The 27,143-nt window shown below is 57.4% G+C and overlaps 6 protein-coding genes across 19 annotated transcripts in view; 3 read left to right on the forward strand and 3 right to left on the reverse strand.

Moving 5' to 3' along the window:
* Positions 1-642: 642 nt before the first annotated feature.
* RPUSD4 (RNA pseudouridine synthase D4) lies at positions 643-3,841 on the reverse strand. The gene is made up of 7 exons (XM_053997156.1): positions 3,683-3,841; positions 2,558-2,723; positions 2,167-2,368; positions 1,855-1,948; positions 1,612-1,762; positions 1,256-1,353; positions 643-1,116 (listed from the first exon to the last, which is right to left on the reverse strand). Exons 1-7 carry the CDS (start codon positions 3,839-3,841, stop codon positions 931-933), a joined length of 1,056 nt encoding a protein of 351 aa, XP_053853131.1. The 3' UTR covers positions 643-930.
* PUS3 (pseudouridine synthase 3) lies at positions 3,834-17,004 on the reverse strand. 5 transcript variants are annotated; one of them, XR_008440386.1, is made up of 5 exons: positions 7,046-7,766; positions 5,438-5,988; positions 4,910-5,100; positions 4,214-4,555; positions 3,834-3,910 (listed from the first exon to the last, which is right to left on the reverse strand). XR_008440386.1 is itself a non-coding variant. In XM_053997152.1 (5 exons), exons 2-5 carry the CDS (start codon positions 7,430-7,432, stop codon positions 4,266-4,268), a joined length of 1,419 nt encoding a protein of 472 aa, XP_053853127.1. In that variant the 5' UTR covers positions 7,433-7,479; positions 16,965-17,004; the 3' UTR covers positions 4,163-4,265. The 5 variants fall into 5 exon arrangements, 4 of the variants coding, with proteins under 4 accessions (XP_053853127.1, XP_053853124.1, XP_053853125.1 ...); XM_053997152.1 differs by lacking the exon at positions 3,834-3,910 and adding an exon at positions 16,965-17,004 and having other exon boundaries at positions 4,163-4,555; positions 7,046-7,479; XM_053997149.1 differs by lacking the exon at positions 3,834-3,910 and adding an exon at positions 10,263-10,294 and having other exon boundaries at positions 4,163-4,555; positions 7,046-7,479.
* HYLS1 (HYLS1 centriolar and ciliogenesis associated) lies at positions 3,966-9,353 on the forward strand. The gene is made up of 2 exons (XM_053997157.1): positions 3,966-4,041; positions 8,396-9,353. The coding sequence occupies exon 2, from the start codon at positions 8,420-8,422 to the stop codon at positions 9,194-9,196; it is 777 nt and encodes a 258-aa protein (XP_053853132.1). The 5' UTR covers positions 3,966-4,041; positions 8,396-8,419; the 3' UTR covers positions 9,197-9,353.
* Positions 10,444-16,115, forward strand: DDX25 (DEAD-box helicase 25). Of its 2 annotated transcripts, none has more exons than XM_053997155.1 (10): positions 10,444-10,543; positions 11,114-11,249; positions 11,335-11,427; positions 11,542-11,644; positions 12,272-12,386; positions 12,733-12,910; positions 13,661-13,898; positions 14,102-14,264; positions 14,394-14,582; positions 15,627-16,115. In XM_053997155.1, exons 2-10 carry the CDS (start codon positions 11,137-11,139, stop codon positions 15,689-15,691), a joined length of 1,257 nt encoding a protein of 418 aa, XP_053853130.1. In that variant the 5' UTR covers positions 10,444-10,543; positions 11,114-11,136; the 3' UTR covers positions 15,692-16,115. The 2 variants fall into 2 exon arrangements, with proteins under 2 accessions (XP_053853130.1, XP_053853129.1); XM_053997154.1 differs by having other exon boundaries at positions 10,474-10,543; positions 10,769-11,249.
* On the forward strand, positions 16,597-22,203 carry VSIG10L2 (V-set and immunoglobulin domain containing 10 like 2). 7 transcript variants are annotated; one of them, XM_053997141.1, is made up of 12 exons: positions 16,597-17,118; positions 17,195-17,548; positions 18,297-18,581; positions 19,070-19,345; positions 19,495-19,776; positions 20,074-20,334; positions 20,423-20,716; positions 20,809-21,111; positions 21,309-21,431; positions 21,514-21,538; positions 21,610-21,782; positions 21,868-22,203. In XM_053997141.1, exons 1-12 carry the CDS (start codon positions 17,040-17,042, stop codon positions 21,942-21,944), a joined length of 2,532 nt encoding a protein of 843 aa, XP_053853116.1. In that variant the 5' UTR covers positions 16,597-17,039; the 3' UTR covers positions 21,945-22,203. The 7 variants fall into 7 exon arrangements, with proteins under 7 accessions (XP_053853116.1, XP_053853121.1, XP_053853122.1 ...); XM_053997146.1 differs by having other exon boundaries at positions 19,219-19,345; positions 19,679-19,776; XM_053997147.1 differs by having other exon boundaries at positions 18,502-18,581; positions 19,219-19,345.
* A 1,903-nt stretch (positions 22,204-24,106) lies between these two features.
* Positions 24,107-27,143, reverse strand: part of CDON (cell adhesion associated, oncogene regulated) — a 56,237-nt gene continuing 53,200 nt past the window's right edge. For 2 of the 3 annotated variants that reach the window (XM_053997137.1, XM_053997138.1), the window contains exons 19-20: positions 25,688-25,944; positions 24,107-24,786 (exon numbers count right to left, since the gene is read on the reverse strand). In XM_053997137.1, the coding sequence (XP_053853112.1) occupies positions 24,620-24,786; positions 25,688-25,944 (424 nt within the window). In that variant the 3' untranslated portion in view covers positions 24,107-24,619. The remainder of the gene's footprint in view (positions 24,787-25,687; positions 25,945-27,143) is intronic. The other variant, XM_053997139.1, reaches the window with a different exon arrangement.

Here is a 27,143-nt window from a genome sequence, read left to right on the forward strand (position 1 = left end):
GCAAGAAGCCCCAGCCAGATACACAGTGGCCCCGTGGGGCATAAAAACCCCTTTCCATCACCCAAACCAGTTAGAGGGGCCAGAAAAGATCCTGCTGCCCAGCCCCAGGCTCCTCAGACAGATCAGGAGACATCAAATGAGGTGATTTTGAGGCAGAACATCAGCTGCAATTCCCCAGATCATCAATCCTCCTCTTGCCTCCCTCTCAGAGCACAGGGGGAAGAATCTGGCTCCAAGCAAAGCTCCCAAGGGCAGAGGATCCCAATAAGGGGTTCTAAAAATAAGGAATAGGGTAACTGAAGGAGCAGTGGGACAGGACAGTTCCCCAGCAGCACAATGCTGAGAAACCCACACCAATGCTGCTGGCAGCACAGAGCAGGCGCAGTCGCAGAGCTGCTCAGCCCAGCCAAGCCAAGGAACTCCCTGTGCAGTCTCAGCGCAGCAAAAAAATACCAGAGCCACTGCCAAATTGCACTCTCGATGGATTTTCCAATGAAGGGACTCTCCAAATCTGAGCTAAACAACTCTGGAGAAACAAGTGACAATTCCAAAATCTGTGAGGGGCTGCAACCACGTCTGCTCAAACCTACACAGGGACTGAGTCCCACCCAGCCAGAGCACAGAGACACACACCACCTTCCCTCAAGGGAACTGGAGCTTTTATTGCCCAGAGACAAGTTCAAAACACAAATGAGGCAAAGCCCAACTTTGACCCAGCCTTGTTTGTCTCTACTAGAGGCTCCTCAGCATGTCCAGTTGCTTTCCTGGGCCAAAAGCACATGTAGGCACCCACTCTGAATCCAGCAACATCAGCACCAGCACAGAGACTGCAGGCTGCAGGCTTCATCCCACCACTGCTCCAAGGTGGGCACAGCTGCTGCCACGTGCTGGAGATGCGGAGATACATGGCACGATTCCAGTCCTGCCTCGTCAGTCCTTAGGGATGTCCAGCTCTAGCTTCCTCAGAGTTTTTTGGAAGAAGAGGGGCAGCTTGCAGACAAAGTCTAAGGGCTGGCCCAGGGGCAGGCAGAGCCGGTGGGCGTGCAGGTGCAGGGGCAGGTGCCGAGCCTTGCTCTGCTCCAGCTTCAGCCTCCTCAGGGTGAGCGCAGGAAGCTTCTGCAGCAAGGACAGAAAATGTTCCTTTCAAAACTGCAGCTTTTCAGCTGGGACTTGAAATCCCCAGCCCATGAGCAGCTGGGGAACACAAGGGGCTGTATGCAGCTCCAGCTGCTCCCCAGTGCAAGACCTGCCTTACCTGGGGTGCCAGTTTGCTCCAGTGAGAGTATTTGTGATCCCCCAGGATGGGGCATCCCAAGCCATAGGCCAGGTGAACCCGGATCTGGTGCTTCACCCCTGAGGAGAAAAGCGGGGGAAAGCCGACATCCAGCTGTGCCAGGCCTCACCCTCAGTGCTGGACAAAGCTGTGCTGAAATTGCTGGCAGCTGGCAAACAGCTCGGCAGCAAAGCATCGCCCCAGCAGGGCTCACTCCCAGAGCTTTGTCCCAAAAACAATTCCAGTCTTGTCTAATCACAAGTTCCCCCTTCCAGAGCTGCTGCTGACTGCACAGAGAGCGGATCCAGCCCCGGGCCAGCCGGGCAGGCCTCACTCACCGGTGATGGGCTGGAGCTCCAGCAGCGAGCAGGCGGAGGCACCGGCCAGCCGGCGGTACCGCGTCACCGCGCGCTCAGCGCTCCGGTTCCTGCGGATTTTCACCACCTGCCCATCCTCCGGGCACAGGCGGTAGTTGGGAGCCAGCGTCATCTGAAGGGTGGTGAGAGGGGGAGTTGGGGGAGACAGGAGGGGATGCTGGGGCTGCCTGGCCAGAATGGCGGCTGAGGGAACACAGGACTCACCTTGTAGTGGGACTGGTGGCTCTGCACCTCCTTTTCCACAATGGGGATCTCCACTACGCCCTCGACAGGGTCCGGGTCCCCCAGGACAATTGCCCTGGAAAGGGAAAGCAGAGGTCTGTGGGGTGTTGCTCTCACAGGAGGGGAACCCTCCCCTCAGCCCCTCTCTCACAAGCCAGTCCCATAGAATGGTGCTGAAGGGGGGAGATAAACAATACCCTCGACTTCCACAAAGCCCCCACACCTCAGGGATTGGCGGCTCACCCTTTTTTTAAATGCCTTTCACAGCCCCATCTTCACTCAAGCCTTTCCTACCAGTAGATCTTCTCCACCTGACGGGTTTTGAAGAGCAGACGGATCTTCTCTGCTGCCTCCTTGCTCCGTGCCAGCACCATCACACCCGTGGTCTCCTTGTCCAGCCGGTGGCAGAGGTGGAGGGGCTCAGCTTTCATGTTCTCCAGCATCTTGGCCAAAATGGGCAGCACATCAGCGATGCAGTTCTTGATGCCGGGGCCGCCTGTGTGACCCAGGGCAGCAAGGAGTCTCATCTCTCATACTTCCCATGCACCCTAAGTCACCCCAAAATGCCAGGGGAAGGCCGAGATCTGACAGTGACCAAGCCCCTGGAACCCTCCCTGGGAAGGGAAACCCCAGCACAGGAAGGACAGAGACAGAGGATCCATTTCCATTCCCCACTCGCCCTCACCATGCACAGGGAGCCCGTAGGGTTTGTCTATCACCACAATCTCCTCATTCTGGAATAGAGTTCTCTGCTTAAGGATCTTGGCCAGGACGTTGGGATGAACCTGCTGCAGCTGCTGGCTCATTGCAGCGAGTTCCCGGAGCCATCGCTGCGTCGGGTCCTTGGGGATCTGAGGAGAGAACGAGACACCAGTGGTGGGGTTTAAACAGCTCCTGGCTCTCACACAAAGCTGCACTGGGACCTGCAGCAATCTGCTCGCCTTCCATGTGCTCCTGCTCCATGGCTGAGGGACAGCCTGGAATCCAGAGGGATCGGGACAAGCTCAGTCAGTGGCCTTGGGGAATCTCATGAGGTTCAACAAGGCCAAGGGCAGGTGCTGCACCTGGGTCAGGGCAACCCCCAGGACCAATCCAGGCTGGGGATGAAGGGATGGAGAGCACTTGGGGTGCAGGTGGGTGAGAGCTGGACAGGTCCTGGCCCAGAACCCCCCTGTGCTGGGCTGATCCCCAGCGTGGGCAGCAGGGCAGGGGGGGGATTCTGCCCCTCTGCCCCCCCAGGTGAGACCCCACCTGCAGAGCTGCCTCCAGCTCAGGGCTCCCAGCACAGGGAGGAGCTGGAGCTGCTGGAGCCAGTCCAGAGGAGGCCACGGAGATGCTCCAAGGGCTGGAGCCCCTCAGCTCTGGAGCCAGGCTGGGAGAGCTGGGGGTGCTCACCTGGAGAGGAGAAGGCTCCAGGGAGAGCTCAGAGCCCCTTGCAGGGCCTGAAGGGGCTCCAGAAGAGCTGGAGAGGGACTGGGGACAAGGGATGGAGGGACAGGATAAGGGGGAATGGCTTTCACACAGACAGAGGGGACAGTAGGAAGAAATTTTTCCCTGTGAGGGCGGTGAGGCCCTGACACGGGTTGCCCCTGGATCCCTGGCAGTGTCCAAGGCCAGGTTTGGACGGGGCTTGGAGCAGCCTGGTCGAGGGGAAGGTGTCCCTGCCCATGGCAGCGGGTGGAACTGGATGGTTTTTCTCCCATCCCAACCCAACTCACCCGCGAGTTCCGCTCCCCGTTACCGCCCGCGCTGTGCACGCCGGGAGTTGTAGTCCGTAGACCCCGGGCCCAGCGGCCTGCACTCCGCTCACCTCTCGCTGTTGCTCCTCGCTCTTCCGCAGCCGCTCTGCCAGCTCCTCCGCCCGCAGAGCCGCCGTCACCCGCCCGCTCCCGCAGATACCACGCACCGCCCGGGCCAGCCCCGCGCCGCTCCGCCAACAGCGCCTCGCCGCTTCACCACCCGCCGCCATCTTCCACCTCCTTCTCCGCCTCCCTCTGCTGGCCAATGGCGGCGCCGCGGGTACGGCACCGCGGAGCGCCTGTCCAATGGGAAGGTGCCGCCAGCTGAGCGACAGCCGCGCTGGCCAATGGCGGCGCGCGGGGGTGTTTAAACCGCGGCGGCGGTTGCGGGTCACAACGGAGCAGCGGGAGCGGCGCGGCCGGGCCGCAGGTACCGGGAGCGAGAGGGGTGGGGGGTCCCAGCCAGTTCAGCCTCAGCCATCCCCTCACTGCGCGCTCGGGGCGCTGAGCCCCCTCCCACTGCCCCCCAGCCGGAACACAACGCCGTTAGGCCGGTTTTCTTGAGATTTATAAAAAAATAGCACTGAAAAAACACTTCTTACAGTAATTTTAAAAAAGGATGAAGCGACAGCTGCTCCCCGCCGAGGTGCCCCGTCACTCGGTGTCCATACACATCCTCTTGGGCAGCTGCTCGGGGGCTGCGCTGCTGCCCCGCTTGCCCTCGGGGGGCTCCCCGGCCCAGTCCCCCGGCAGCCCCGGGCCCTGGGGCGGGTCGATGCGGCCCCTCCGCACGAAGTGCTCGATCCGGGCCTCCAGCCCCTCGCATCTGGGCCGGGCCAGCAGGGGCTTGTAGGTGCGGGCTTGGACCCCTTCCACGAAGCCGCTGATCTGGCTGTGGAGTGGGGGCTGCAGCTCACCCCAGGGCACCAGGCTGCTCCCTGAATCTGTGGCATCATGGAAAGATATTTAATTATCCCGTTCGACCTTTCTTTTTTTTTTTTTTTTTTTTTTTTAAAGCCAGTTAATCCTCTGTAATTCACAGAATCCCATAATGGTTGTGTTGGAATGGACCTTAAAGCTTATCTCGTTCCGCCCCCTGGAACACCTTCCACTGTCCCAGGTTGCTCCAAGCTCTGTCCAGCCTGGCTTTCAACACTGTGGGGCAACCACAGCTTCTCTGGGCACCCTGTGCCGGGGCCTCACCACCCTCCCAGGGAAGAATTTCTTCCCAATATCCCATCTAACCCTGCTGTCTGTCAGCGTGCATTCCAAGTTATTCCCCCCAGACTCCCTCTTACCTTTTCTGATGGCCATGGGAGCAGCATCCAGCCCTGCCAACATGTCCCGGAGCACGTGGGTTTTGACGGCGTGGCTGGCCCAGAGCTGCTGCAAGTGTGTCACGTTGAAGCCCTGCACCTCTGGGTCATAGAGCCACTGCAGGTCTGGGAACTCGCAGTCGTACAGGACCAGGGGGAACTCGACCGCCATGCTGGGAACAAGGAGAGGATGTGGGACCACAAAAAGGCTCAAGAACAATGGATCTGACAAAACCAGCCCTAACCTTCACAGAACTTCCTTTCTGTAAAAAGTGTAAAAGTGAGTAAAAAGTGACTTAATTTTCACCAAATACCAAGGACTACAGCTATCAAAACTTTGCTCAAGAGCAAGAAAACAGAGATCCTTGTGGGTACATTCCAGTGAGACCACTGGCAGTCTGTTTCCGTGTGTGAGACGGCTTCATGTGCTGGCATGGCTTGCCAGCAGCTCTCCAGGCACAGCTGTTGCCCTGAAGAGCAGCCCATTGTGTTTTCCAGACCAGTCCCTACCTGTACTGTGGTTTCCGGGGGTTCTTCTCCACGTTCAGCAGCTCATCAATGACATCTGGGCTCTCCATGCCCTGGCCAATGAGGAAGAGCACGGCCATCATGCAGCGGACTTGGTGGTACAGGAATGCCTGCCCGGTCACCTCGAACTGGCACAGCCGGAAGGGATCCCGTGGCCTGGCTTCTCCTCCCCTGTCCACCCATGTCACTCTGGCGCTGAGGATCGTCCTCTGGAAGTTGAGCACCCCGTTGGCCACGTCCATCTTGCAGAGGTTGCGGAAGTCGTGGGTGCCCACGTAGCGCTGGGCCGCGGTGTCCATGAGGGCCACGTCCAGCTGGGCGCAGGGGAAGAAGTACCGGTAGGTCCGGCTCAGGCAGCTGAAGCGGGCGCTGAACTCCGGCCCCACGGGGGCCCAGGCCAGCACCCGGATGTCGGGCGGCAGCACCCTGTTCAGGATGTGGGTGTAACGGAGCTCCTCCTGCTGCCCCTCGCCCTCGTGGCCGTTGAGCTGCTGCCCCTCTGGCAGGCTGGAGCGGAGATCCAGGGAGATCACCTGCAGAAATGAGGAAAGCCAGGATTAGAGCATGGATGGATGGGCGCAGCGGCATGTAGAGCCAAGTCTTCCCACACCTCTGGGAAATAAATCCAGGATCTCCTACAGAAGAAGGTGGCAATCCTGCCATGGCAGAGCTGCGAGTGCCTCTGAGGACCCAAGCAGATGCCATGGATTCCATTAATAAAACAGGGAAAGTTGCAGGCTGCCTACGTAGCACAGTCTCAGAATGGCTTCATCTTTAGTCACAGGGTTATAATGTGCTTTTTTTTTTCTCAAGCTGGAGGTGATGACTTGAAGGCAGTAACAGCCTGGCTGGCCGGGAAGCCTGGTGTAGGAACAAGTTCATTCCCACTGTGGGTGCCGTGTGCTGAAGTGGTGCAAGAGAAGGTACCAAATGCCCTAATTTCATGTGGCTCATCATGTGAAGGAGAGCAGAGGAGCCATCTGAAGTTAAACCTATGCCAGCTTTGCTTTCTGTGCTGGGCAGGAAGAAAGGTGAACCAGCCCTATGGTGAAGCCACCAAGGTTGCTCGCTCCCCAGTGTCTCAGCCAGCCTGATGGCTCCATGCCCACCAGGCAGGCCAGCTTGCTTCTCTCTCCCTCCAGCTCCCACTCCCACGCTCCCTTCCGCTGGCTGCAGCTCCCCTCAGACCCTTCTGTGCAGGAATTCAGCTGCCTGATGCTGCAGGAAGTGAGCCGGTTCCTGGAGATTTTGGGTTTTTGTAGGGTTGGCAAGTTAAATCAGCTGAGAGGGCCCTGCCAAGGGCAGGGCATCACTGAGCTATTGGGGAATCTGCAGCCTAAAAAACACATTTTATCCTCCTAAAACAGGGCCCTGGAAAACAACTAATATGGGGGGGGAAATGGCACTAAAAAGGCTTCAAAGATCTGAAATCATCATTGCACATGCAGGAAGCCATTGCCAGGTTCACTTCCAGGGTTAAGAGCTGATGGCTTTTAAAGAACAAATCCAAGCTGTGCTGTGGGACAGTAATCCCATCAGATCTCCATCCCACCCAGGAAAACCGACAGGAGCCCCCATGGAGATGCTGACCTGCCCGAAGGCGCTGACACCCTTGTCCGTGCGCCCGCAGCGGTGGTAGTTGGACGTCTGTCTGTCGTCCACCAGCCGCGTCTTCTTCAGGGCTTCAAAGAGCTTCTCCTCGATGGTGTTGGGGGTGTTCTCCTGGCTGGCAAAGCCCTGGTAGCCCCAGCCCAGGTAGGCAATGCGCAGTGCCACGTGTCTGCGGCTGTGGGCACCGAAATCAAAGGGCCGTTGTTGGCGTTTCCTGGCTTTCCCAGGGGCTGGAGGAGCCTCTTTCCTCCCTGCACCCTCCTTGTCCTCCTGGAGCTTCTCCTGCAGCCGCTTCACCTCCACTTCCAGCTCCTGCACCCTCCTCAGGAGCTGCTCATGCTCAGTAGCTGTGCTTTCCTCAGCCATAGCCACCACCTTGGTGTGTCAGTTTGTTGCAGGTGGATCCTTGGGGTCTGCAGGGAAAGAAAAAAATGGTGGATTTGGATTTTTATGTGTTTTTTATTAGATCTCTAGACTTGTTCTGCAAAATAACTGTTACTAACAGAGTCAGTCTTTATTGTTTGAGCCCCTTGGGAGCACAGGCTGGGCAGGGCCACTGGTGCTTAGCTCAGGCAGCTTCATTTCACTCAAATCTTTTTTTGGACTCCTCAGTCACTCCTCTTCCCGCAGCTGATGGGATCTGCTCCGTCAGCAGCAGCACGTTCCCGTTCCCGGCGAGCCATCACGGAGCCCTTGTCACTTTCACACCTGCATCCCCGCTGCAGACAGCGTGCTGACGGCTGCCACTCATCCCGCCCCACCATCTGCTCCCACTGTTCCCAGTGGCACCAGCAACACTTGCAGCTTTTCAAATTGCCTTAAAGAGATCCTAAACCTGTGCTGAGACTGGAATCCGTGCCTGGATCCCTTTTTGTCACAGGGCTGGAGGTTTACTATCACCAGGCTCATAAACGAGCATCAAAACACACTGCACTGAGCCCTTCCCTCCCTGGAAGTAAAACACCCTGTTGGATGTCTCTTGATTAAATTATGACTAAGTATTGTGGGTTTAGAAGCAGAGGTACAAGGAAAGACCATTAATCACTCGCCCAGTGCATGGAACCTGCCCTGTGTTTTTCCATGATTACTTAATTTATCACATAATTAATTTTAGTGTAGTTTTTTAGCACAAATTTAGGGGTTGTGTTTGTGTTACTGTAGGGAAGAGCCTTCAGCAGAAGGCAGCAGGAGGTTTAGCAGTGCACTGAGGACACCCCCAACCTAAATCAACACCCCTGAACCCAAAAACTTGAGCATCAGAGCTCCTCTGACATTATTAGCCAACCTGAATGTACTGCAATAAATTAACCCTGGTTTCTTTTTCTGCAGAATCCACCCAGTTTGGTGGGAACCATGGAGAGGGTGCTAAGAGCAGAGTGCGAGGAGCAGCTGGCAGCTGATCTGAGCCAGCCAAGCTCCTGGCAGGGATGCTGCGAGGTGCCTTTGTGTTTCCACTATGATCCCTATGCTGACACATCCATTGATTCTGGCACATGGCCAGCCCTTCCCATGGATCAGAGGGAAACCAGGAGGTTGGTGATGAAGAGGAAGGTGCTGAGGCACAGACCCGATGGAAGTGTGGAGGTCTCCGATGAGTCACCGAGCATTGAGCCAGATATAAACACCAATCCTTGGAACCTGGGGCATTCCAGGACTTTTATGGATCACAGCATCTCCAAAGGGGAAATAGAGACCAGCAGTGGCACCTTGGAGGACTACCTGCACTATGATGATGATGACTGGTTCCTTGAGGACAGGCCCTTCTCTCAACTTGGGGATTTTGGGAGCGACACTATATCCAACCGCTCCGTGCCAGGGCGACCGCCCACGGCGACCGCTTACATTGCTCCACAGGCTGATAGAGTGAAGAGAACTGACCCAGTGGCCAAACTTAATGCATATAGGCAAGACTGGAAGAGATTCAGCTTTCCCGGGCAGGATTCACATCAGAGCGTGCGCTGGGCCATGCGGAACCAGATGCTGCAGTCGGAGCTGCCGCGCCGGGCACAGAAGCGCCTCGTCCCCAACACGTACGAGGTGCCCACCATGAAGAAGCGTGACTCCCTGCGCTTCGGCGTGCGCTGGGACCTGGCCCACTGCCACATGCCCCGTCGGAGCACCTCCTCCTAGAGCCCCAGCCCCGCTGCTTTCTCCTCCTCAACATCCTCCGTAGTATGGAAAATTCCCCTGGTGTGCTTCAAGCAGCTTAAGCTTTGGTGTGGAGGAGATTTTCTTTGCAATGTCTCGGCAATATCTTTCTTTCTCAATAAAGCATTTGCAAAGATTCCTTATTGTTCTGTGGGTTCATTAGAAACCCTGCAGGAAACATCCATTATTCCAGACTTATCTCTGCATCACCTAACTCTGCTGCTTTTGCCTTATTTTACCTCATCTTTAAAATAAAGGAGATTTAGGATGGAAACAAACTATTATTAGCACTACTAGTAGTGTTATTACTATTCCTAGTGTTAATTTTTTCCAAGATATGGGAATGGACTGAAAAAGGTGGCAGTTCTGGTGCAGGAAAGGGTCCCCGAAAGCTCAGTGGGATGGCTGGAAAAGAGTGGGATGATGGGAAGCATGTGACAGCTTCAGCACCCAAGGGCCCCTTCCCTCCCCTCTCAGACCCTGTGAGGTCCCTGACTGCAGCAGGGGACCCTTCCTGCTCTACAGGGTCCCTGTCATCCAACTACCCAGGGACCCCACCATGCCCACTATAAGGCAGTCTCTATTCCCCAGAGACACCCAAAACCTTATAGGGACCAGTGCCGGCACCATGTAGGATCCCTCTGTGCAACTGAGGACCCTCACTGCTCCATGAGGTTCCTGTCCCCCAACATCCCAGGGAGCCCCCAAAACCCCACGGGATCTCTGCATCTCCATCATCTTGGGGACACCTCCTTCCCTCTTGGTGTCCCAGAACTCAGCATCCTACGGGGAGGCGGACACAGCCCCCAAACCCTGCGGAGTCCCTGTCTCCAGCAGGGGACTCTCCCTCCTCCATGGTCCCTGTCCCCAGCTCCCCAGGGCTTCCCAGCACCCTACGCGACATGCTCTGCGCCCCAGGAACCCCCCCAAACCTTACAGGGACGGGTGCTGGCACCCTACGGAGTCCCTGTGTGCAGCAGGTGCCCGGCACCCCAAGGACGCCCACCCAACCGCGGGGGTCTCGGCCGCCGGGGCTCCCCGGCCGTACCCGCTCCCGCCGCCGCCGGTGCCGGATGTTCCCGCCCCATCCGGCGCTCCCGGCACCGTGGGACGGCTCCATGGCGGGGGCGGAGCGCGGGCTCGGCCGGGCGGGCGCCGGCGATGGCCCCGGCCCGGGCTGCCCGTGGCACGGCGCCGCGCCGCGCCGCTCGGCCTCCCGCTTGGGCGGGCTGCGCTGGCCCGAGCGGCCCGGCCGGGGCGCGGCCCGCGGGCTCGGCCTGCTCCCCGCGCCGCCCGCGCTCCGCGCCGAGGCGGAGGACGAGGAGAAAGGTGGGTCCCGGAGGGGATCTCGGTGTCAGCCCACGCTCCGAGCCCCGCCGAGCACGGACCGACCCCCGCGGGGTCCCGAGGGAGGGGCGGCCCACAGTATTTAGCCATAATTTAATCAAGAGGGTGTTTTACTTCTAGAGGAGGGAAGGGATCAGTGCAGTGTGTTTAGATGCTCATTTATGAGTATGGTGATAGTAAGTCTGGAATAATGGATGTTGCCTGCAGTGTTTCTGATGAACCCACAGAACAATAAGAAATCCGCTGGAGAGAGAAGAGGATTTTGTTGTAAACTAAAACACAAGAAGTTCCACCTCAGCATGAGGAAGAGCTTCTTGACGTGGAGAGCAGCAGAGCGCTGGGACAGGCTGCCCAGGGATGTCCTGGATCCTCCCTCTTTAGAGACATTCCAGGCCTACAGGAACATGTTCCTATGTCATCTGCTCCAGTTGACCCTGCCTTGGCAGGGGGTTTGGACTGGATGATTTCCAGAGATCCCTCCCAACCCTAATGACTCTGTGATTCTGTTTGTTTTATTTATGGAGTAAATAAAATATTTGCTGCCTTTCCCAGTGCCGCTGGCAGAGGTGTCACTGATGAACAAGTTGATCCACACATCCCTGGTGGAGTCCCAGCAGCACGTGGAGATCCTGCAGCGGGACCCCAGCTCCCCACTCTTTTCCATCAAGACCTTCGAGGAGCTGCCCCTGTGAGTTGCCACAGCCCCCGGCCCCACCATGCTCCCATTGCACCAGCTTCCTTCACGTGGGCACTTGAATGCTTTGTTTCCACAGGAAGAAGGAGCTCTTGCAGGGGGTTTACATGATGGGCTTCAACAGACCATCCAAAATCCAGGAGCAGGCTCTGCCACTCATGCTGGCATACCCGTGAGTAGGAACACAGCGCGGCTGAGCCCCGGCTCCTCGCGGCATCCCAGCACTGTGGTGCCAAGCAGGAGCGCCCCGACCCCTCTATTCCACTAAGCTGCTTTTGCCTTGCAGGCCCCAAAATCTGATTGCCCAGAGCCAGTCAGGGACAGGGAAAACAGCAGCTTTTGTCTTGGCCATGTTGAGCAGAGCCAGTGCCAGCGAGAAATATCCGCAGGTAACGCAGGACAGGGAGAGCTGCTGCAGGAGGGGTTGGCCCAAACGCCCAGGACACTGCCAGGGGCAGAGCTCTGGGCTTTGTCCCTGTTCCTGTGTGACTTAACCCACTGGAGTGGGATGATAAACCACCAGGGCCCAGCGGCAGGTAGGACCAAAAGCACAGTGCCCACCTCAGGGAGGTGCTTTGACTTGCCAGAGTGGATCGATCCAGGCTTCAGTTATCCTGGAATTTAGGTTTTGAGGAGCAGCTGTAGACACTGCTGGTTTCTGGTGGTCAGATACTCCCAGTCCCCTCTCTGGGTTCAGAACCAGCTTTGCCAGCTGTTTCCAGCCATACAAGATCTCCTTTTGTATGTACGGACAGTGTGACTGAGCTAGGGCACAGGAACAAGCTGCACCATGCTTCTGAGAGACACATTTCCTCCTCAAAAAGAACAGCAGCAGCTTCTTTCTGCCCCCTTGTCTGGAACTGGGAACACAGCCCAGCTCCTGGACCTCCAGCCATGCCGTGCTGCCCCATCCCCTGTGCCTCAGTGCTGTGGGATGCTCCTGAGCTCCTCTTGCTGTCCCTGCCCAGTGTGCCCCATCCCAGGCCTGACAGCTCCTTCCTCTGCTCTCCTGCCAGTGCCTCTGCCTGGCTCCCACCTACGAGCTGGCTCTGCAGATCGGGCAGGTGGTGCGGGCCATTGGGAAATTCTGCACTGACATCAAGGTGAACTACGCTGTCCGGGGAAACCGAGGTGAGTCCAGCCTAGCACGGCCACTGGCACTGCTCCAGAAACGGGAAGGGAGCACAGGGATCCCCTCTTAGAGCCTGGGGCTACCAGGGACTGCCCAAACATCCATGAAGGGCAATAAAGCAGTGTCTGTACCCCTCTCCTGCTGAGGAGAGCCATCACTGGCTGCTTGCAGACTCCCTTTTCCCATATGGGGGTGGTTCCCATGCCCCAAGGCTATAGGGAAGTGTCATCATGACCCCTTGAAGGCATCACTGAGCAGCCAGAGTCTGAGCAAGCCAAGGGAAAACACAGAGCACCAGAGAGCTCCATGCCTGGAGGCAGCCAAATGCCTTTTGTCCTCTTGCAGTTCTGAAGGGCACAGTGCTGGAGGAGCAGATCATCATCGGAACGCCAGGCACCACACTGGACTGGTGCTTCAAACAACGCGTGCTGGACCTGACAAAGATCTCCTTGTTCGTGCTGGATGAGGCTGACATCATGATCGACACGCAGGGCCTCTCCTGTCAGAGCATCCGCATCCATAGGTGAGGATTGCTGAGAGCTGGTGTCCTGATCCCTGCTTTCCCTTCTCTTCTTTAGCTTTAAAGGAATCTGTCACCAAAGGGCTGTGAGAGTGTGCCCATGGTGCCAAAGAGACTTGTCCGCAGGTCTGTCTCTCTGTAAAACTGCGTGCACTGGACACACAGGAAGACACTTGACCTCGTTTAGCTTTCTTTTGAGCTGTTACAGGCCTCAGATTGACTCACAGAACCATAGAATGGACTTCAATTGGAAGGGACCTTAAAGGCCATCTTGTTCCCACCCTTTCCCATTGACAGGGACACTTTCCATTAAACCAGGTTACTCAGAGCTCCATCCAGTTTGGCCTCGATGGAGCTGCCCCTTGGGATGGGGCAGCCACAGCTGCTCTGGGCCACAGCTGCTCTGGGCAGCCTATGCCAGGGCCTCACCATCCTCACAGGGAAGAACTTCCTCCTAATATCTAAACCTGTTTTCTTTCAATGTGAAGCCATTCTCCCCTTTTCCTTTCACTCCAGACTCTTGTAAAAAGTCCCTCTCCATCTTCCTTGTCAGCCGTCTTGGCTTCCCTTTCCATTGAAGGCAACACAAAATCAGTTTAAATTAGGGTTTCTGTCCTTCTCCTGGGCAGCTGCAGCTGCTCTCTGGGGCTGACAGAGCTTTTCACAGAATGACTAGGTTGGAAGAGACCTTCAAAATCATCGAGTCCAACCCATGCCCTAACACCTCAACTAAACCATTTTTCCCTGCCCCAGGGCTCTTCCCAAGAGCTGCCAAGTGCTGCTGTTCTCAGCCACTTACAAGGAGCCCGTGCGGGCCTTTGCGGAGCGGATCATCCCCGACCCCATGGTGATCAAGCTGCGTGAGGAGGAGCTCACCCTGAGCAACATCAGGCAGTACTTCATGGTGTGCCAGAGCTCGGATGAGCAGTACAGGGCCCTCTGCAACCTCTACGGCAGCTTCACCATCGGTCAGGTCATGATCTTCTGCCAGGTAAGGGCCCTGCACTGCCCCTCTCCCGTTGGCAATAGCAGGAATGGGTCATTTTACAGTGTGGGCACAGTGGGCTCCTCCTAAGACTCCCAAAACAAAGGAGTAGACCCAGGGGAGTGTTGAAAACTGCATGAGCTCCCTCAAAAGGGGCAGGGGACTCTGGAGAGGGAGCTGTTGGCCTCAGCCTCTCCCTGTGTGTGCAGACCCGGAGGCTGGCAGACTGGCTGTCGGGGAAGATGAGCCAGGACGGGCACCAAGTGGCCATCCTGACAGCAGAGCTGACGGTGGTGCAGCGGGCCAGCGTCATCCAGCGCTTCCGTGAGGGCAAGGAGAAGGTCCTCATCGCCACCAACGTCTGTGCCAGAGGTATCCTGGCAAACCCAGCACCCCTCTGGCGGCCCGAAATGCGCCAGGCCTGCTGTTCTTCCATGTGGGCTTGAGCAGCAGATCCTGTGGGATAAGGTATCCCAAGAGGATCCTTTCCCTCTCTTCCAGGCATTGATGTGCAGCAGGTCACCACCGTGGTGAACTTTGGCCTCCCCATGGATCAGGACGGCGAGCCGGATTTTGAGACCTACCTGCACCGCATTGGGAGGGCGGGACGCTTCGGGCACCGCGGCATCGCCTTCAGCGTGGTGCAGAGAGAGACCGTGCAGCTCGTGCACAAGATAGAGGAGTATTTCCGTGAGTATCCGCATGGATCCACTGCTCCGAGAGGTGGGGCTGGGACTGTCATCCCCTCCAGCTCATTTCCTGTTTGCAAATAGTCCTTGTCGGGCTGCTCCTCTCCCCAGGGCTCATCTCACTGGGAACGGGTGACAGATACAGCTTTTAGGGTGAATTTTGCTCCCCAGCAGGCAAATTTCCCAAGAAGCAGTCCTGGAGGTTGTGTGCAACTTGCAAGGGATGTTACCAGTACCCAGGATGCCTCAGCACCTTCTTTTTTCCCCCTCTTTCAGGCATTTTTTCTGCCTTTCCTTGTAAGCGCTTGTCCCAGGGGACCTGGTGCCCCAGCTCAGCTCAGCCCTGGCTGTGGGAGAGGAGATGGCAGCTGTGGAAGTCTTTCCTGAGTGGAAATTGTCACTTGCTAACATCAAGAGGATTTTCATGAGATTTGCCAGATGCCAGGGCTGCACTGATGGCTTTTTGAATCCCAGTACCTGTTTTCCCTGTGATTTTTAGAGGAAAGAAGATTACAGAAGCCTTCTGATGGGCAGCAAATGGTGTCCCTTCCACATCTCTGGCCTCAGAGCCACTCAGCTCTCTTGGTTCCTTCAAATGTTCACCTGTCCTTGGAACCTGGAGCGAGCCTGAGGCAGACACCAGGCAGAGAACACATTCTGGCAAAGATTGTTGCCGTGGAGTAGAAGCAATGAGCAGCTGGAAAAACTGGCATGTGGATGAGCCCAACCACAGCCATGGGCAAAAGGAGCCAGTGTTAGGATGAGCCCCCAGCGATCTGACTTGTGCTTTTCATGTTGTGATGTTGGCAGTTGGAGGGTACAAACCTTCCCTGTCCTGCGTGGCTGTGGAGGTGGGAACAGGGAGCAGGGGCACATCAGAGGCTGAGCTCTGTGTGCTGCTGCTGTGGGGCTGCTGCTTGCACTTGCTGCCTGCTGCCCTGATCCAATTCCCATCCTGCTTTGTCCCAGCTGATTTCCCTGCCCAGGGAAATGCTGCAGCGAGCTCTGCACTCGCATCCCAACAATTGCTCTTTCCTTCCTACAGAGACCACGATCAAGCAGCTGGATCCATACGACATGGACGAGCTGGAGAAGCTTGCAGCTGAGTGAGAAGCAGGGATTCGTTCTCCCAAATCCAAGTTGTAGTTCTAAACAGGAGGAAAAGTTACAGGGGAAGACTTCCCAGTTCTCTTGTGTGCTCCTGAAGCTGTTGAGTTCTGTTGTGTTGCCCGAGGAGAGGCTGGAGCGAAGCTTGTCTCGCTAGATGGCAGCAGGAATCCACTGCTGCCATCCCAGATCCCGGGGCAAAACCCACGTGTTCAGGGTCCCGGCAGTGCAGGAGAGAGGTTGGACCCCCGGGGGTCTGAAATCCAGGTGTGCAGGATCCCGTCGGTGGGGGAGAGAGGTTGGAACCCAGAGGTCTGAAATCCAAGTGTTCGGAGGCCCGGCAGTGTGAGGACAGAAGTTGGACTCCAGGGACTGGGCTGTGTTTGTGCCTTTGTTAATCTTTAATAAATGAATTTGTTTGCAATCACCAGGATGGCTCGTTCTTTACCAAAATTCTCTGAAATAGATCAGCCCTCGTAGGTGGGGTTTGATTAGGTCACTGTTGACAATGGTGTCATTTATTGGGTTGGCTACTGCGCCCTGCTCTCCTCATCCAGATTTCTATGCAAACCCAACCTGAACGGGCACAAAAAGTGACCAAAACGTGATGAGAGCACAGCCAGAGGGGTGTGGCAGTGGAAGCAGGACCTGGTGGTAGCAGGACAGGGCCTGGCCCTGGCTCTGCAGTTCCTTGCTGCCAACTTTAACCCTTTGGGGCATTTCAAGCCTCTCTGTGGAGGCTTTGGTATTAACAGTGTGATTTTGGTAACAAGCAATGAATTCTAATTAAAGGATCAAGGAGGGAGATGGGAGATGGCAGGTAGTTTTGCAGATTTTGCTGAGCGTTCCCTGATCCCCCTCACCATGTACACCCCCAAATCCCCCCTGGCTTGCTCCAGCCCCTTGGCATTGCGTTACGACACAGCCGCCCCTATGAATGTTTGATGGTCTGGGGCGTTGCAGACAGTGGGAGATGAAATATCAAACCTTGCTCCTTGCCTGGCTTCCCCAGCTCCAAACCCCCCAGCTTTGATCACAGGGGAGTGGCAGTATATTTTCTCCTCCTTTAGCCAAAAAAATATTGTGTGTGGAGGAGGGAACCCTCAGGGATTAAATCCCCACGTGGGGGGAATGCAAGGATGTTGCCATTCCCACAGCAAGTGCACCGCTCCTCAGCCCTGAGATTGCAGGTGCCCAGGCGGCAGTGGCGTCGGGTTCCCCCTGTGCTGGCAGGTTGATAAATAATTAACAGTTAATCAGGGCTGGGCTTAATTACCTGGGGGTAACCGGAGAGCAGGTCGTGCCGGAGAGCGCAGCCCTGCTTCGGCGTGCCGGCGCAGGACATGGCGCCATGGAGCGTGGTGGCCGGGCACTGCCGCCGCCTTGGAGGGGGCCCTGGATCCTGCTCCTGCTGCCGGCGCTAGCCAGGGGTGAGCACCGACCTGTCCCCACGTTTCCCGGGAGGGGGGCGAGCAGAGGCCTGACGGACGCGCTGCCCCGGGGCAGGGCAGCCGCTGGCGGCCGGCGAGGCGGCCTACGAGGAATGGCGGGCGACGGGCGTGCGAGGCCGGGCGGTGGAGCTGAGCTGTGGGCCGGCGGCCGCAGCCCCGCCGGCCGTGGTCTTCTGGAGCTTCACGCCACAGGGAGAGGGGCTCCCACGGGCCGTGGCCGTGGGCTCGGGCAGGGAGGTGGCCATGGCCCCTGGCACGGGGACGCTGGGCCGGGTGACGCTGCGCAACGGGACGCTGGAGCTGCGGGAGCTGCGGGTGGCCGCCCAGGGCCGCTTCCTCTGCCAGGGGCTCTTCCCAGAGCGGGGCCGGCTCCGTGTGGGCTATGCCGCCGTCCTCCTGCGTGTCCTGGGTAAGTCCCTGGCTGTGGCCAACCGGGGGGGGACCTGCTGGCCAGCAGTCGCCAGCATCACACTCACCTAGACCATGGTCAAGCCCAGCCCCTTGCCCAGTAGCCAACAGAGCCATCCACTGGCCAACAAAATACCCCCCTAGCCAACAAAGGGCTCCACAAGTCAATAAAGCATAGCACAACTCAGTGTAGTGCCCCACTAGCCAGTGCAGAGTCCCACTAGCCAACATGGTGGTTCACTAGTAACTGTAGTACCCCATTCACCAACCAAGCACCCCACTAGCTAGCAGAGTACCCTACTTGCCAACATAGTCTGCCACTAGCCAGCAAAGCATCCTACTAGCCAACATAACACACTGCTAGCCAATATAGCATCCCACAAGCCAAGGTAGCTCAACACAAGCCAACACAGCACTCATCAGCCAACCCAGAGCTCCACTAGCCAGCACAGGACACCATCAGCCAGCAAACCTCCAACTAGTGTAGCCCTCTACAAGCCAACATAGCAGCCCACTAAGCCACCCTCATTTCCTTGCCCTGGCTAACCAAGCATCCCACCACTCCAAACTGGTCCCAGTAGTACCCATGCCCACAGCCAGGACCTCACTAGCCTGCAGGTGTCCTCACTAGCCATTCCACTGGCTGCTATGGCCCTTCACTGGCCAAACAATCCATCTGTGTGGGGGAGATGGGTGGGCCCCGGGGCGTTCTGATGTCTGTGGGGGCCGCTCACCCTCGGTGCCCCCAGTGCCTGTCTCCAAGCCCTTCGTGCGGCCGACGGCGGCGGCGGCAGCAGAGGGGGCAGCGGTGGCCCTGACGTGCACCGTGCGGGAGGGGACGGAGCCGCTGAGCTTCTCCTGGCAGCACCAGGAGCCCCGGGGGGGTTCCTCAGTGACCCCTGCGGGGCTGGGGGGCTCCAGGGCAGAGCTGCAGCTGACACCTGCCAACCGCAGCCACACGGGCTGGTACATCTGCACCGTGCGCAACGAGGTCAACAACCGCAGCAGTGACCCCGTCTACCTGGACATCGTCTGTGAGTGCCCTGGGTGCCACCCACCTCGGGGGGCCCTCAGCCACCAGCTGGGGGGGCATCTTCAGGGCTGATGCCACCCACGGCCACCACAATGCTCTGTGGTTTGTCCATGACCACTGCCACCATGGTATGTCCATAGCTATCATGGACCATCCATGGACGTCATGTATCCTGCCACCGTGATGCCTCTGTGGCCACCACTATGTCTCTGTGGCCACCACGGTATGGCTTGTTGTTGCTTTCACGTATTCATGGCCATCATACACCCCACTGGCATAATGCCTCTCTAGTCACCATGGCCACCGTGTGCGCTGCCACCATGAGGCATCCATGGCCACTGTGTGTCATGGTGTGCTCACAGCCCTCATGGTGCACCCTTTCTAAGGGGGCTTTGCTGCCCTGCTTCCCACCAGCGGGAGGAAGCCCCAGGGAGGGCTGTGTCCCCTCTGTGGGGCTGTCCCTGTCTAAAGGGCCCCGTGTCCCCGCAGATGGCCCTGATGAGCCGGCCATCCGTGTGGAGCCCTTCTCCCCCGAACAGGGGGGCTTCTCGGCGGGCGAGCGGGAGGACGTGGTGCTGAGCTGCCTGGCTCCCTCCAACCCCCCCAGCCGCTATGTCTGGCTGCACAACGGTTCCCAGGTGCACGTCGGCCAGACCTACGTCATCACTGCCATCGCCCGTGCCCAGGCGGGCACGTACACCTGCCTGGCCGAGAACAGCCACCTGCAGACGCGCACCCAGGCCACCATCGTCCTCACTGTCTACTGTAAGTGACCCCGCGGGGGGGGCCGGTAGGTCCCCACAGGGTGAGACGGACCAGCGCAGCTCCCTGGTGAGGATGTGCGTGGGAGGGGCAATCTGAGGTGGGGCAGAGGGGAACCCACGCTCTCCCCCAGTGCCGGTGGTCTCCTGCAGATCCACCAGCCGGGAGCCCCAGCTGCTCTGCCCTGGCCTCCGATGATCAGCGGGATGTGGCCCTGCGGTGCCGCTGGCTGGGGGGCTTCCCCCTGGCCCGGCTGCGCTGGGTGGGCCCCCAGGAGGAGGAGGAGGAGGAGGAGGAAGAGGGGTTGATGGGGACCAGCTTTTCCATGGCCACCAGGATCCAGTCAGGGGCAGCCACCAGGAACGGCACCTCCTTCTCCTGCCTGGCCTCCCACCCCGCGCTGCCCCTGGGGGCTGCGTGTGGGACCACCCTGTGTGAGTGACAGTGGGCCCATCTGCCCCCAACCCCCTTTCTGACCCCCTGGTGTCACAGCAGAGCTGCAATGACCCCGTGCCGTGGCCAAACCATGGCATGGGCACTCCAGGGTGCTGCTGCTTTTCCTGGGACCTTCAGCACCTCCAGCTTGCTCCGGAATGGGGGACGCTGTGGCACGGCCGGGATGCCGAACCCCCCTCGCCCTGGGTCTGGGGGGGGGGGGGGGGGGTCTTCTTTTTGGGGGTGTTTTGGCACAGCGTGGCAGTCCCCCACTGTGACGCCGCTCCGTCCCACAGGGGTCCCGTCTGGCAGCCCCACCTGCGCGGCGGCGGCCACCAAGGGTGACGAGTACGTGATGCTGCGGTGCCGGTGGGAGGGGGGCACGCCGCTCGTCACCCTGCGCTGGCGGGACAGTGCGGGCCGGACCTTGGGCGACCCCGCACCCTCCGCCGCCGTGCTGGTGCTGAGCACCGACGGCAGCCTGGGGGGCCGGGAGTTCGTCTGCGTGGCCGCGCACCCGCTGCGGGCCGCCGCCGCCGAGTGCCGCCTGCGGCTGGGTAAGCTGGACCCGTCCCCAGCGCCCCCACCGTGCCACGGCGGGGTGGCACGTCCCGGCCGATAGTGTCCCCCCTTGTCGCCGAGCAGAGGTCCCCGAGCTACAGGCGGAGAGCGAAGTGGCGGTGCTGGAGGGCGGCGAGGCACAGCTGGCGTGCCGGCAGCGTGGCAGCAGCGCCAGTCTCGGTGCCACAGTGGCTTGGTACGACCCAAAGGAGCGGGAGGTGACGCCGGGGCTGGCCAAGTACCGGCTGGAGGAGGGAGAAGCGTGGCTCAACCTCACCGTCCGGGATGCCGAGTGGCCGGGGGACAGTGGGATCTACCGCTGCACCGCCACCAATGCCGTGGGCACTGCCAGCCTCCCCGTCCGCCTCCGCGTGGACCGTGAGTCCTGGGAAGGGCAGGGGTGGGCTGGGGGGCATCAAGGGTGGCCTGGGGGCATCAAGCCCCTCCTGCCGGGTGCCATCTCGCCGCAGGGTACCCAGCCCCGCCCAACGTCACCATCAGTAAGCTGCGGTACACGCGGGCGCGCACAGAGGTGCGGCTGGAGTGGCGGACGCAGGGCGCCGGCAACCTCACCGGCTTCGTGGTGCAGCGGCGCCAAACCAAGAAGCCCCTCCGGGAGACCCCCAGCCCCTGGGAAACAGCCGCCGGCGACATCGAGCCGCACTCCCGCGACCGGCGCCTGGGGGGGCTGGACCCCGCGGTGCTCTATGCTTTCCGCGTCCTGGCCGTCAACCACCGCACGGCCGGGCACCCCTCCGAGGTGCAGACGCCAGGTGAAGTGGGCAGGGGCTGCTCCGTGGGGGCAGAGCAAAGGTTGAGTGGAGAAGGGCAGCGCTTCCATCCTGGTGGAGCTGAGGAGCCGAGCGTGAGCAGCCGTCAGTAGATTTCAGGCACAGGCTCGCACCTTCCCGGGCCTTTCTGGGCTCTGCCCGGCCCTGCTGCCTGCCATGTTCCCTCTGCTCTCTTCCAGCCGAGCCTCCCTTCGAGGCGTACCCGGCGGTGACGGGGGCGGCGGTGGCAGGGATGCTGGTGGCCACCGCAGCATCCCTCCTGGCCGTGCACTGCATCGCCCGCCACCGGGAGACCCTCCCACGTGAGTGCCAGGGCCGCGGGGGCTCATCGGGGGCCACAGCTCGACCCCTGACCCCACACCTCACACGCATCTGTCTCCCCAGGGCTGCACGACCTGCTGTTCCGCACGTGAGTGCCCAAATCCCTCTGCCCCACTGCCCCGTGCCCGGGCACCAGCGGGACCCCGCGTGTTCCCGCAGGGCTGGTCCCGGCGCCCAGGAGCCTGTGGGCACAACGGAGGATGCTGAAGCAGCCACAGGCGGGGAGGAGGAAGCAGGGCCAGCACAGGGAGACCCGTCTGCCCCCGGCACGGCAGCAGGTGCCGACGCAGCTCCAGCGCAGGGAGACCCGTCTGCCCCCGGCACGGCAGCAGGTACCGGGGCGAGCTGAGGGCTGAGCCACCTGCCCCGCTGACCCAGCACCCACCTGTGGCGCTCGGGCTCCTCCGGCCCTTGCAGAGCCGCTCTCGGCAGCACCAGGCACCACCGATGACCCACCAGTTAATGTCACCATCACCGTGACAGCGACACCGTGACCACTCCGGCTTTTGCTCTTTATTTCCCTCTCCTCTCTCCCACACCACGGGACGGCAGCACCCACCTGTGCCGCGTCAGGCTGCGAGGCAGCTGCTCCAAATGCAGCACCCGGAGAAAGCCCCTCCGGCTCAGCCCCGGGCCTGCAGTTACTGCTGGAGCTAAAATAAATATTTAGGCTACAATAAATAGTTTCTCACCGATGGCAGGAAAAAAGCCCGAGGGCCGAAGCGCTGCTCTCAGCCCCAGGGCTGGCATTGACTGGAGATGCTGCTTCGGGATTATGCTGAGGTTTCTATGGTACAAAAACAGCCAGAAAGCTTTCTGTGGGAAGGGGCCTCATCTTCACCCCCAAACTCCCCAATTTCAGGCCAAACCGCAGGAGGTTAGAAATAGTGATTGGAGATGGTTTTCCCTGCATTGGTGCAAGCACAAAGGGAAGCAGGGTCCAAGGAAAGTGTCAGGCAGTTCCAAGCTTTCCTGAGTCTTCATCTTCTCATGTGTGGAGACAAGGGCACCTTGGGTCATTTTCTTCTGTATTTGGTTAATAATAACCCATAGGGAAGTATCAAGCCACACAAACCAACCTTGATCAGTGCCCACAGAGTATCAATCCCCACACCAGCCATAAAGCAGCACTGATCCCTTTATCAAACCACCCCCAGAAACACAAACCCTATCCAAACTCCCTGCAAAACCATCACTTCCAAGCACACAACATTCCAAAGGGATATTACAGCTTCTCTAGAAAACAGAGCGTCTTTATCTGACACACCCACAATACAGGGGAGATTTAAGCAAGGTTAAATTTAAATTTAAATTTAAAACCATGGTTAAATTTCAGTGTTTGGGGAAACCGAAGCAGCCACAGTTAAATCTCAACCGCTCACGGGCCAATCTCTGTTGGAAAAGGGGAAAGCCTTGCAGCAGGTCCTGCAAAAGGAAAATCCAGTCTGTGAGGACAAGATAAACAAAGAGGGAGGAGGGAGATCTGTGGTGGCTCTGGGGTACATGGCAGCCAAAGCCCACGGGTGTGAAGTCCCTGGTGTGCAGAGAACTTTGGAATAAGGCAGCTCTAGCTGGGAGGATGCTCAACCCTAAAAAAAAAAGGCAAAAGAATACATATAACTACAAACAATGCAATAGAAGACAAGGCTTTGGGGAGAGCTCATTGTGGCCTTCAAGCACCTGAAGCGAGCTTATAAAAAGGAAGGAGAGGGATTTCTTATACAAGCAGATAGTTACAGGACAAGGGAGAATGGTTTCACACAGCCAGAGGGCAGGTTTAGATGGGATATTGGGAATAAATTCTTCCCTGTGAGGGTGATGAGGCCCTGGCACAGGGTACCCAGAAAAGCTGTGGCTGTCCCAATCTTGGAAGTGCCCAAGGCCAGGTTGAATGGGGCTTGGAGCAGCCTGGGATAGTGGGAGGTGTCCCTGTCCATGGCAGGGGTGGAATGGGATGAGCTTTAACAATCAATCAAATCAAACTGTTCTGGGATTCTATGAAATATAAAAAACCCCATCCCAACACTTGGAGCAGCCCATGGAGTTGCTGCTACTAAAGCAGATCTCAAGGACTTCCTCCTCACACAGACATCCCTCCCCAAACCCTGTGCCTGACAAAGCTGCACCAGTAGCCCTGAGCTCCCCAGGGCTTTGGAGCAGCTGCAGCCAGGCTGGCACAGCTCCCTCCCTTCCCAGACTGGCCAGGGACATGCTGCTCTGGGCTGTACGTGTCACCTCGGGGTGGCCACCACTGTAAATTGTGCTTCATTTCTGGGGCTTTGCACTGTGACTCGTGTGGGTGGAGGGAGTGCTTTGCAAGCACTGGTTTGATTTATTTACCGGGATTAAATTTGGAAAGGAAAAATTAAAACACCCACCCAAGCCCTGCAGTTAAGGCTGCAGCACTTCCATTGTGTCCAGGATGAGTGGGTTCCTGACAGTCGTGCCCAGGGCTGCTGGGAGCTGCTTCACCATGACTGGTTTCATTTCAGAGCTATCCAAGCTGTTAGTAATCCCTCAAACCAAGAGCTGAACTGAATTTTGTCTTCTGTGAGTGGGAAAGTGAGGCTGAATTTCCACCTGTACTTCTGCAGAAGGGTTATTGAGCACCTAAAGACACAGTCACTGACTCAAGTTCTGCTTCAAGCTGCACAGGACAGACTCAACCAGGGCTCATTTTTTTATTGATCTTATTTCCTCATTGGGATCTTCCCAGAAAAACCAAGAGAGGCCAGGAGGTGTTGATGGAAAGGTGGGTTCAAGTACCATGTCACCGAGCTGCCAGGGAGGTGGCAGCTGTTGGTCATTTCAGACCTGCTTAAATCCCTCTCTCAGGCTCCTTGGAAGCACTTGTCCCACTGGTAAATTGCCACGGAAACACACTCCACATTTCCCATCCTCATTCTTTATATTATTACAATTCTTTTTTATACACATAACCAGGCTAGTTTTGTGGTGTGTGGGCAGAAGAAAAAAACAACAAAAAAGGGATTTCAAGGCATAAATAATATAAAAAGGCAACCATTTTGAAACCAAGATACATTCATATGACACTACTACAAAAAATAAATAGTGACTCTCTCTGTTATAATTAACATCCCCCCGTGACTCCCTTTCAGCGGTGCTGCGGTGCAGTTCCTGGCCTTAAGTGGGGACAACGGTCACTGCCTCAGGTTTCCTGCAGCTGGAGCTGACAAAGGTCCCCAGAACCATTTAGGGTGACTCCGGATGAACTCCATCCTGGTTTTTCCTTACAGTCCTTGGAAATAGGCTGAAGAATGAGGGGACTCCAACTCAAAATGTGGTTTGATGTTTCCGAGTGCAGGAAGCTGCCGCCTGCAAAGCAAGAGCAGGGCGCTGGTTGTGTCGGGGTTTTCAGGAGATTCTCTGTCAGCTCAACAGAACCACATGCCCCCAAAACTCTTTAATTCCAGTGGGTGATGCTCTTTGGGCTCAGGCTCATTCCCACCATACCAGGCACAAGCACAGGACATAGGCTCTCTCCCAGCACAGCACCTGTATTGAACAGCTCATGCTGAGGAAGGTCAGCCCAGCACTGGAATAATAAAACCTGCTCCGAGATGGCTGCTGCTGAAAACAGCTATGAAATAATGCTGAACCTTTAGGATTCATTTGCACGTGGTCACAATTCACAAAACTGCTGCATTCACTTCAAATCAGCAACAGCTCCAAGCATTTGGTGGAAATGAATCACTCAGGAGTTTGTGGCACCAAGGCCACACTCCTGGTCTGGCACGCCCTAACAGAGGTGTGTCCACCTGAACCTCCCTCCCCCTGCTGCCACGGGGTGGGTGCACAGGGAGCAGCCTGATTTCAGCACACAAGGTGCAACGATTCCAGGATGGGACAAGGAACAGGTTCTCCTTCCACCAGCAGAGACCAGGTCCCTCCCTGTGCCGGTTCCTGCCTCTAGGATGGCTCTGAAATGCTTGTGTCCTGTGTCGGGGCCAATGGGTGTGCTGTGAGTGCAGCATCCATCAGTCACAGCCTCCTTGTGTGTCAATGAGCCCTTTTTAGAGGCATCAATCACAAGGGCACGGCACTGGAGCAGCACTGCTCCCACTTTCCACGAAGGGAAAGGCTTCACCTTCCTCCGAGCCTGCTCTTACAAGGGTTTAATTACTGGCTTCTCTGCAATAAATTAAGCTCCCTACAAATGTCCTACAGAATATTCCCAGCTTCCCAGCCAGGTGCTATCCTCTGTGGGATGCCTCACCGTCCATGCAATCCACAGAGAGCTGGCTCATGCCCCCCTGACAGCAGGGATGCTGCGCCGGGGGCTGCTCCGCGCTCTCCCTGCCCTCCTCCTCCAGCCGGGCGCTGCACTCGGGGCTGGCCGAGGCCAGGCACATGGCCACCATCACCTGGGGGCTCAGCGGCTTCATCTCCACAGCGTCCTGCTGGAAAGGGGCTCCCAGGGGCACGACGGGCAGCGCGCTGCTGCTGAAAGTGCCGTTGGTTTTGGTGAAACACCTGCGGGAGGGACAGAGGCCAAAGTTACTCAGGGTGGCTTCTTCCCCCCACAACTTTTAAATGTTTTACCACATCAACAATCAGAGCATTTGTCAAATCAGTTTTAAATATATTTCTGGAGCGATTCTGACATTAATAAAAGGATTGAGTGTTTTTTTTTCCTCCCAGCAGACAGCTGAAAACATTCAAAACACGCTCAGCTCCTTCCCCCATCAATTGAGACCCAATGACCTGACTTGTGAGTCCACTTCTCCATCAAAGCAACTCCATAAAACATGTTTTCACTGCCAAGATAAAGAGCTCAAATTTGAAACCCAAGCAGCACACTTAGGTACCTTGAAAAATAAATACTAAGTGTTATTGGAGTGAATGCAAATTAGAAAAATAGATGCAATATAACAAATTTAACCCCCCTGTTCTGCAGTGTAAGTCAGACTGTGGCCCTGTAATACCTGTGTAAAGCTGTGGAATTGAAATTAAAGCACTGAATAAATTGTTACAGCTGAGGAACTTAAGCTTTAAACAAAAAGAAGCAGGATTTTGACACACATACCATTGTGGCATGAGGGAAAACACCTCAGTGTTTGTAGCTCCATGAACAATGTGGCTCTCAGGGAACGTTTATATAAACAATTCCTACATAAGAAAGCCATAAATACCCAAAAAGTTAAAGGTTCACCTGCACAGGTACTAGAAATTTTGAGAAACAACATGCCAAGATGCTCCTTGGTGCAGGACAGAGATAGATCCACAGATAAACACATGGAAATAAGGATGGAAAGTGTTGACACTCTCCAGTGACACCCCAAAATGCTCCTGTGAGAGCTGAGCAAGCTCCAGGTCTTTATGTGCTAGTGCAGATACAACTCTGAGCACCCTTCTTCTCTTTTTTTCTGACCAGATGTAAACCCATCCCTCACCGGCTTTGCTCACAGGGATCAGCCCAGCGCTGATTGCTATCTGTCATCCCTGGGGCTGTGTAAGACTGGCATTTGGAAACACAAAAATGGATCCCTGGACCTGCCTGCTCAGCTGCTGGCTCAGCAAGTAGCACCGTGTGCTGCTCCAGACTGATTCTGGCCCACACCTGAGCAAAGCAGATGAAAAATTGCTGGAAAAGGAGGAAAGATGGACTGGGACACCAGAGGTGCCAGGGATGCAGCCAGCAGAGCTGACCTCGACAGCAGCCCAGCACTGAG

Source organism: Vidua macroura, chromosome 22 (genome assembly GCF_024509145.1).
Source record: "Vidua macroura isolate BioBank_ID:100142 chromosome 22, ASM2450914v1, whole genome shotgun sequence".
NCBI classification, from domain to species: Eukaryota; Metazoa; Chordata; class Aves; order Passeriformes; family Viduidae; genus Vidua; species Vidua macroura.

Bases quoted from the DNA above. Each gene is read 5' to 3' on its own strand.
- VSIG10L2 (XM_053997141.1), top strand. From the start codon at position 17,040: ATGGAGCGTGGTGGCCGGGCACTGCCGCCGCCTTGGAGGGGGCCCTGG. The intron at 21,112-21,308 runs GTGAAGTGGGCA...GCTCTCTTCCAG, and splicing joins CTCCGAGGTGCAGACGCCAG to CCGAGCCTCCCTTCGAGGCG. The intron at 21,432-21,513 runs GTGAGTGCCAGG...CTGTCTCCCCAG, and splicing joins CCACCGGGAGACCCTCCCAC to GGCTGCACGACCTGCTGTTC.
- HYLS1 (XM_053997157.1), top strand. From the start codon at position 8,420: ATGGAGAGGGTGCTAAGAGCAGAGTGCGAGGAGCAGCTGGCAGCTGAT.
- RPUSD4 (XM_053997156.1), bottom strand. From the start codon at position 3,841: ATGGCGGCGGGTGGTGAAGCGGCGAGGCGCTGTTGGCGGAGCGGCGCG. The intron at 2,369-2,557 runs GTGAGGGCGAGT...TGGGTCACACAG, and splicing joins CTACGGGCTCCCTGTGCATG to GCGGCCCCGGCATCAAGAAC. The intron at 1,763-1,854 runs GTGAGTCCTGTG...ACCACCCTTCAG, and splicing joins GCCACCAGTCCCACTACAAG to ATGACGCTGGCTCCCAACTA.
- DDX25 (XM_053997155.1), top strand. From the start codon at position 11,137: ATGAACAAGTTGATCCACACATCCCTGGTGGAGTCCCAGCAGCACGTG. The intron at 11,250-11,334 runs GTGAGTTGCCAC...TTGTTTCCACAG, and splicing joins ACCTTCGAGGAGCTGCCCCT to GAAGAAGGAGCTCTTGCAGG. The intron at 14,583-15,626 runs GTGAGTATCCGC...TCCTTCCTACAG, and splicing joins CAAGATAGAGGAGTATTTCC to AGACCACGATCAAGCAGCTG.
- PUS3 (XM_053997152.1), bottom strand. From the start codon at position 7,432: ATGGCTGAGGAAAGCACAGCTACTGAGCATGAGCAGCTCCTGAGGAGG. The intron at 5,101-5,437 runs GTAGGGACTGGT...CCTTGTTCCCAG, and splicing joins CCCCGGAAACCACAGTACAG to CATGGCGGTCGAGTTCCCCC. The intron at 4,556-4,909 runs GTAAGAGGGAGT...ATGATGCCACAG, and splicing joins TCCCATGGCCATCAGAAAAG to ATTCAGGGAGCAGCCTGGTG.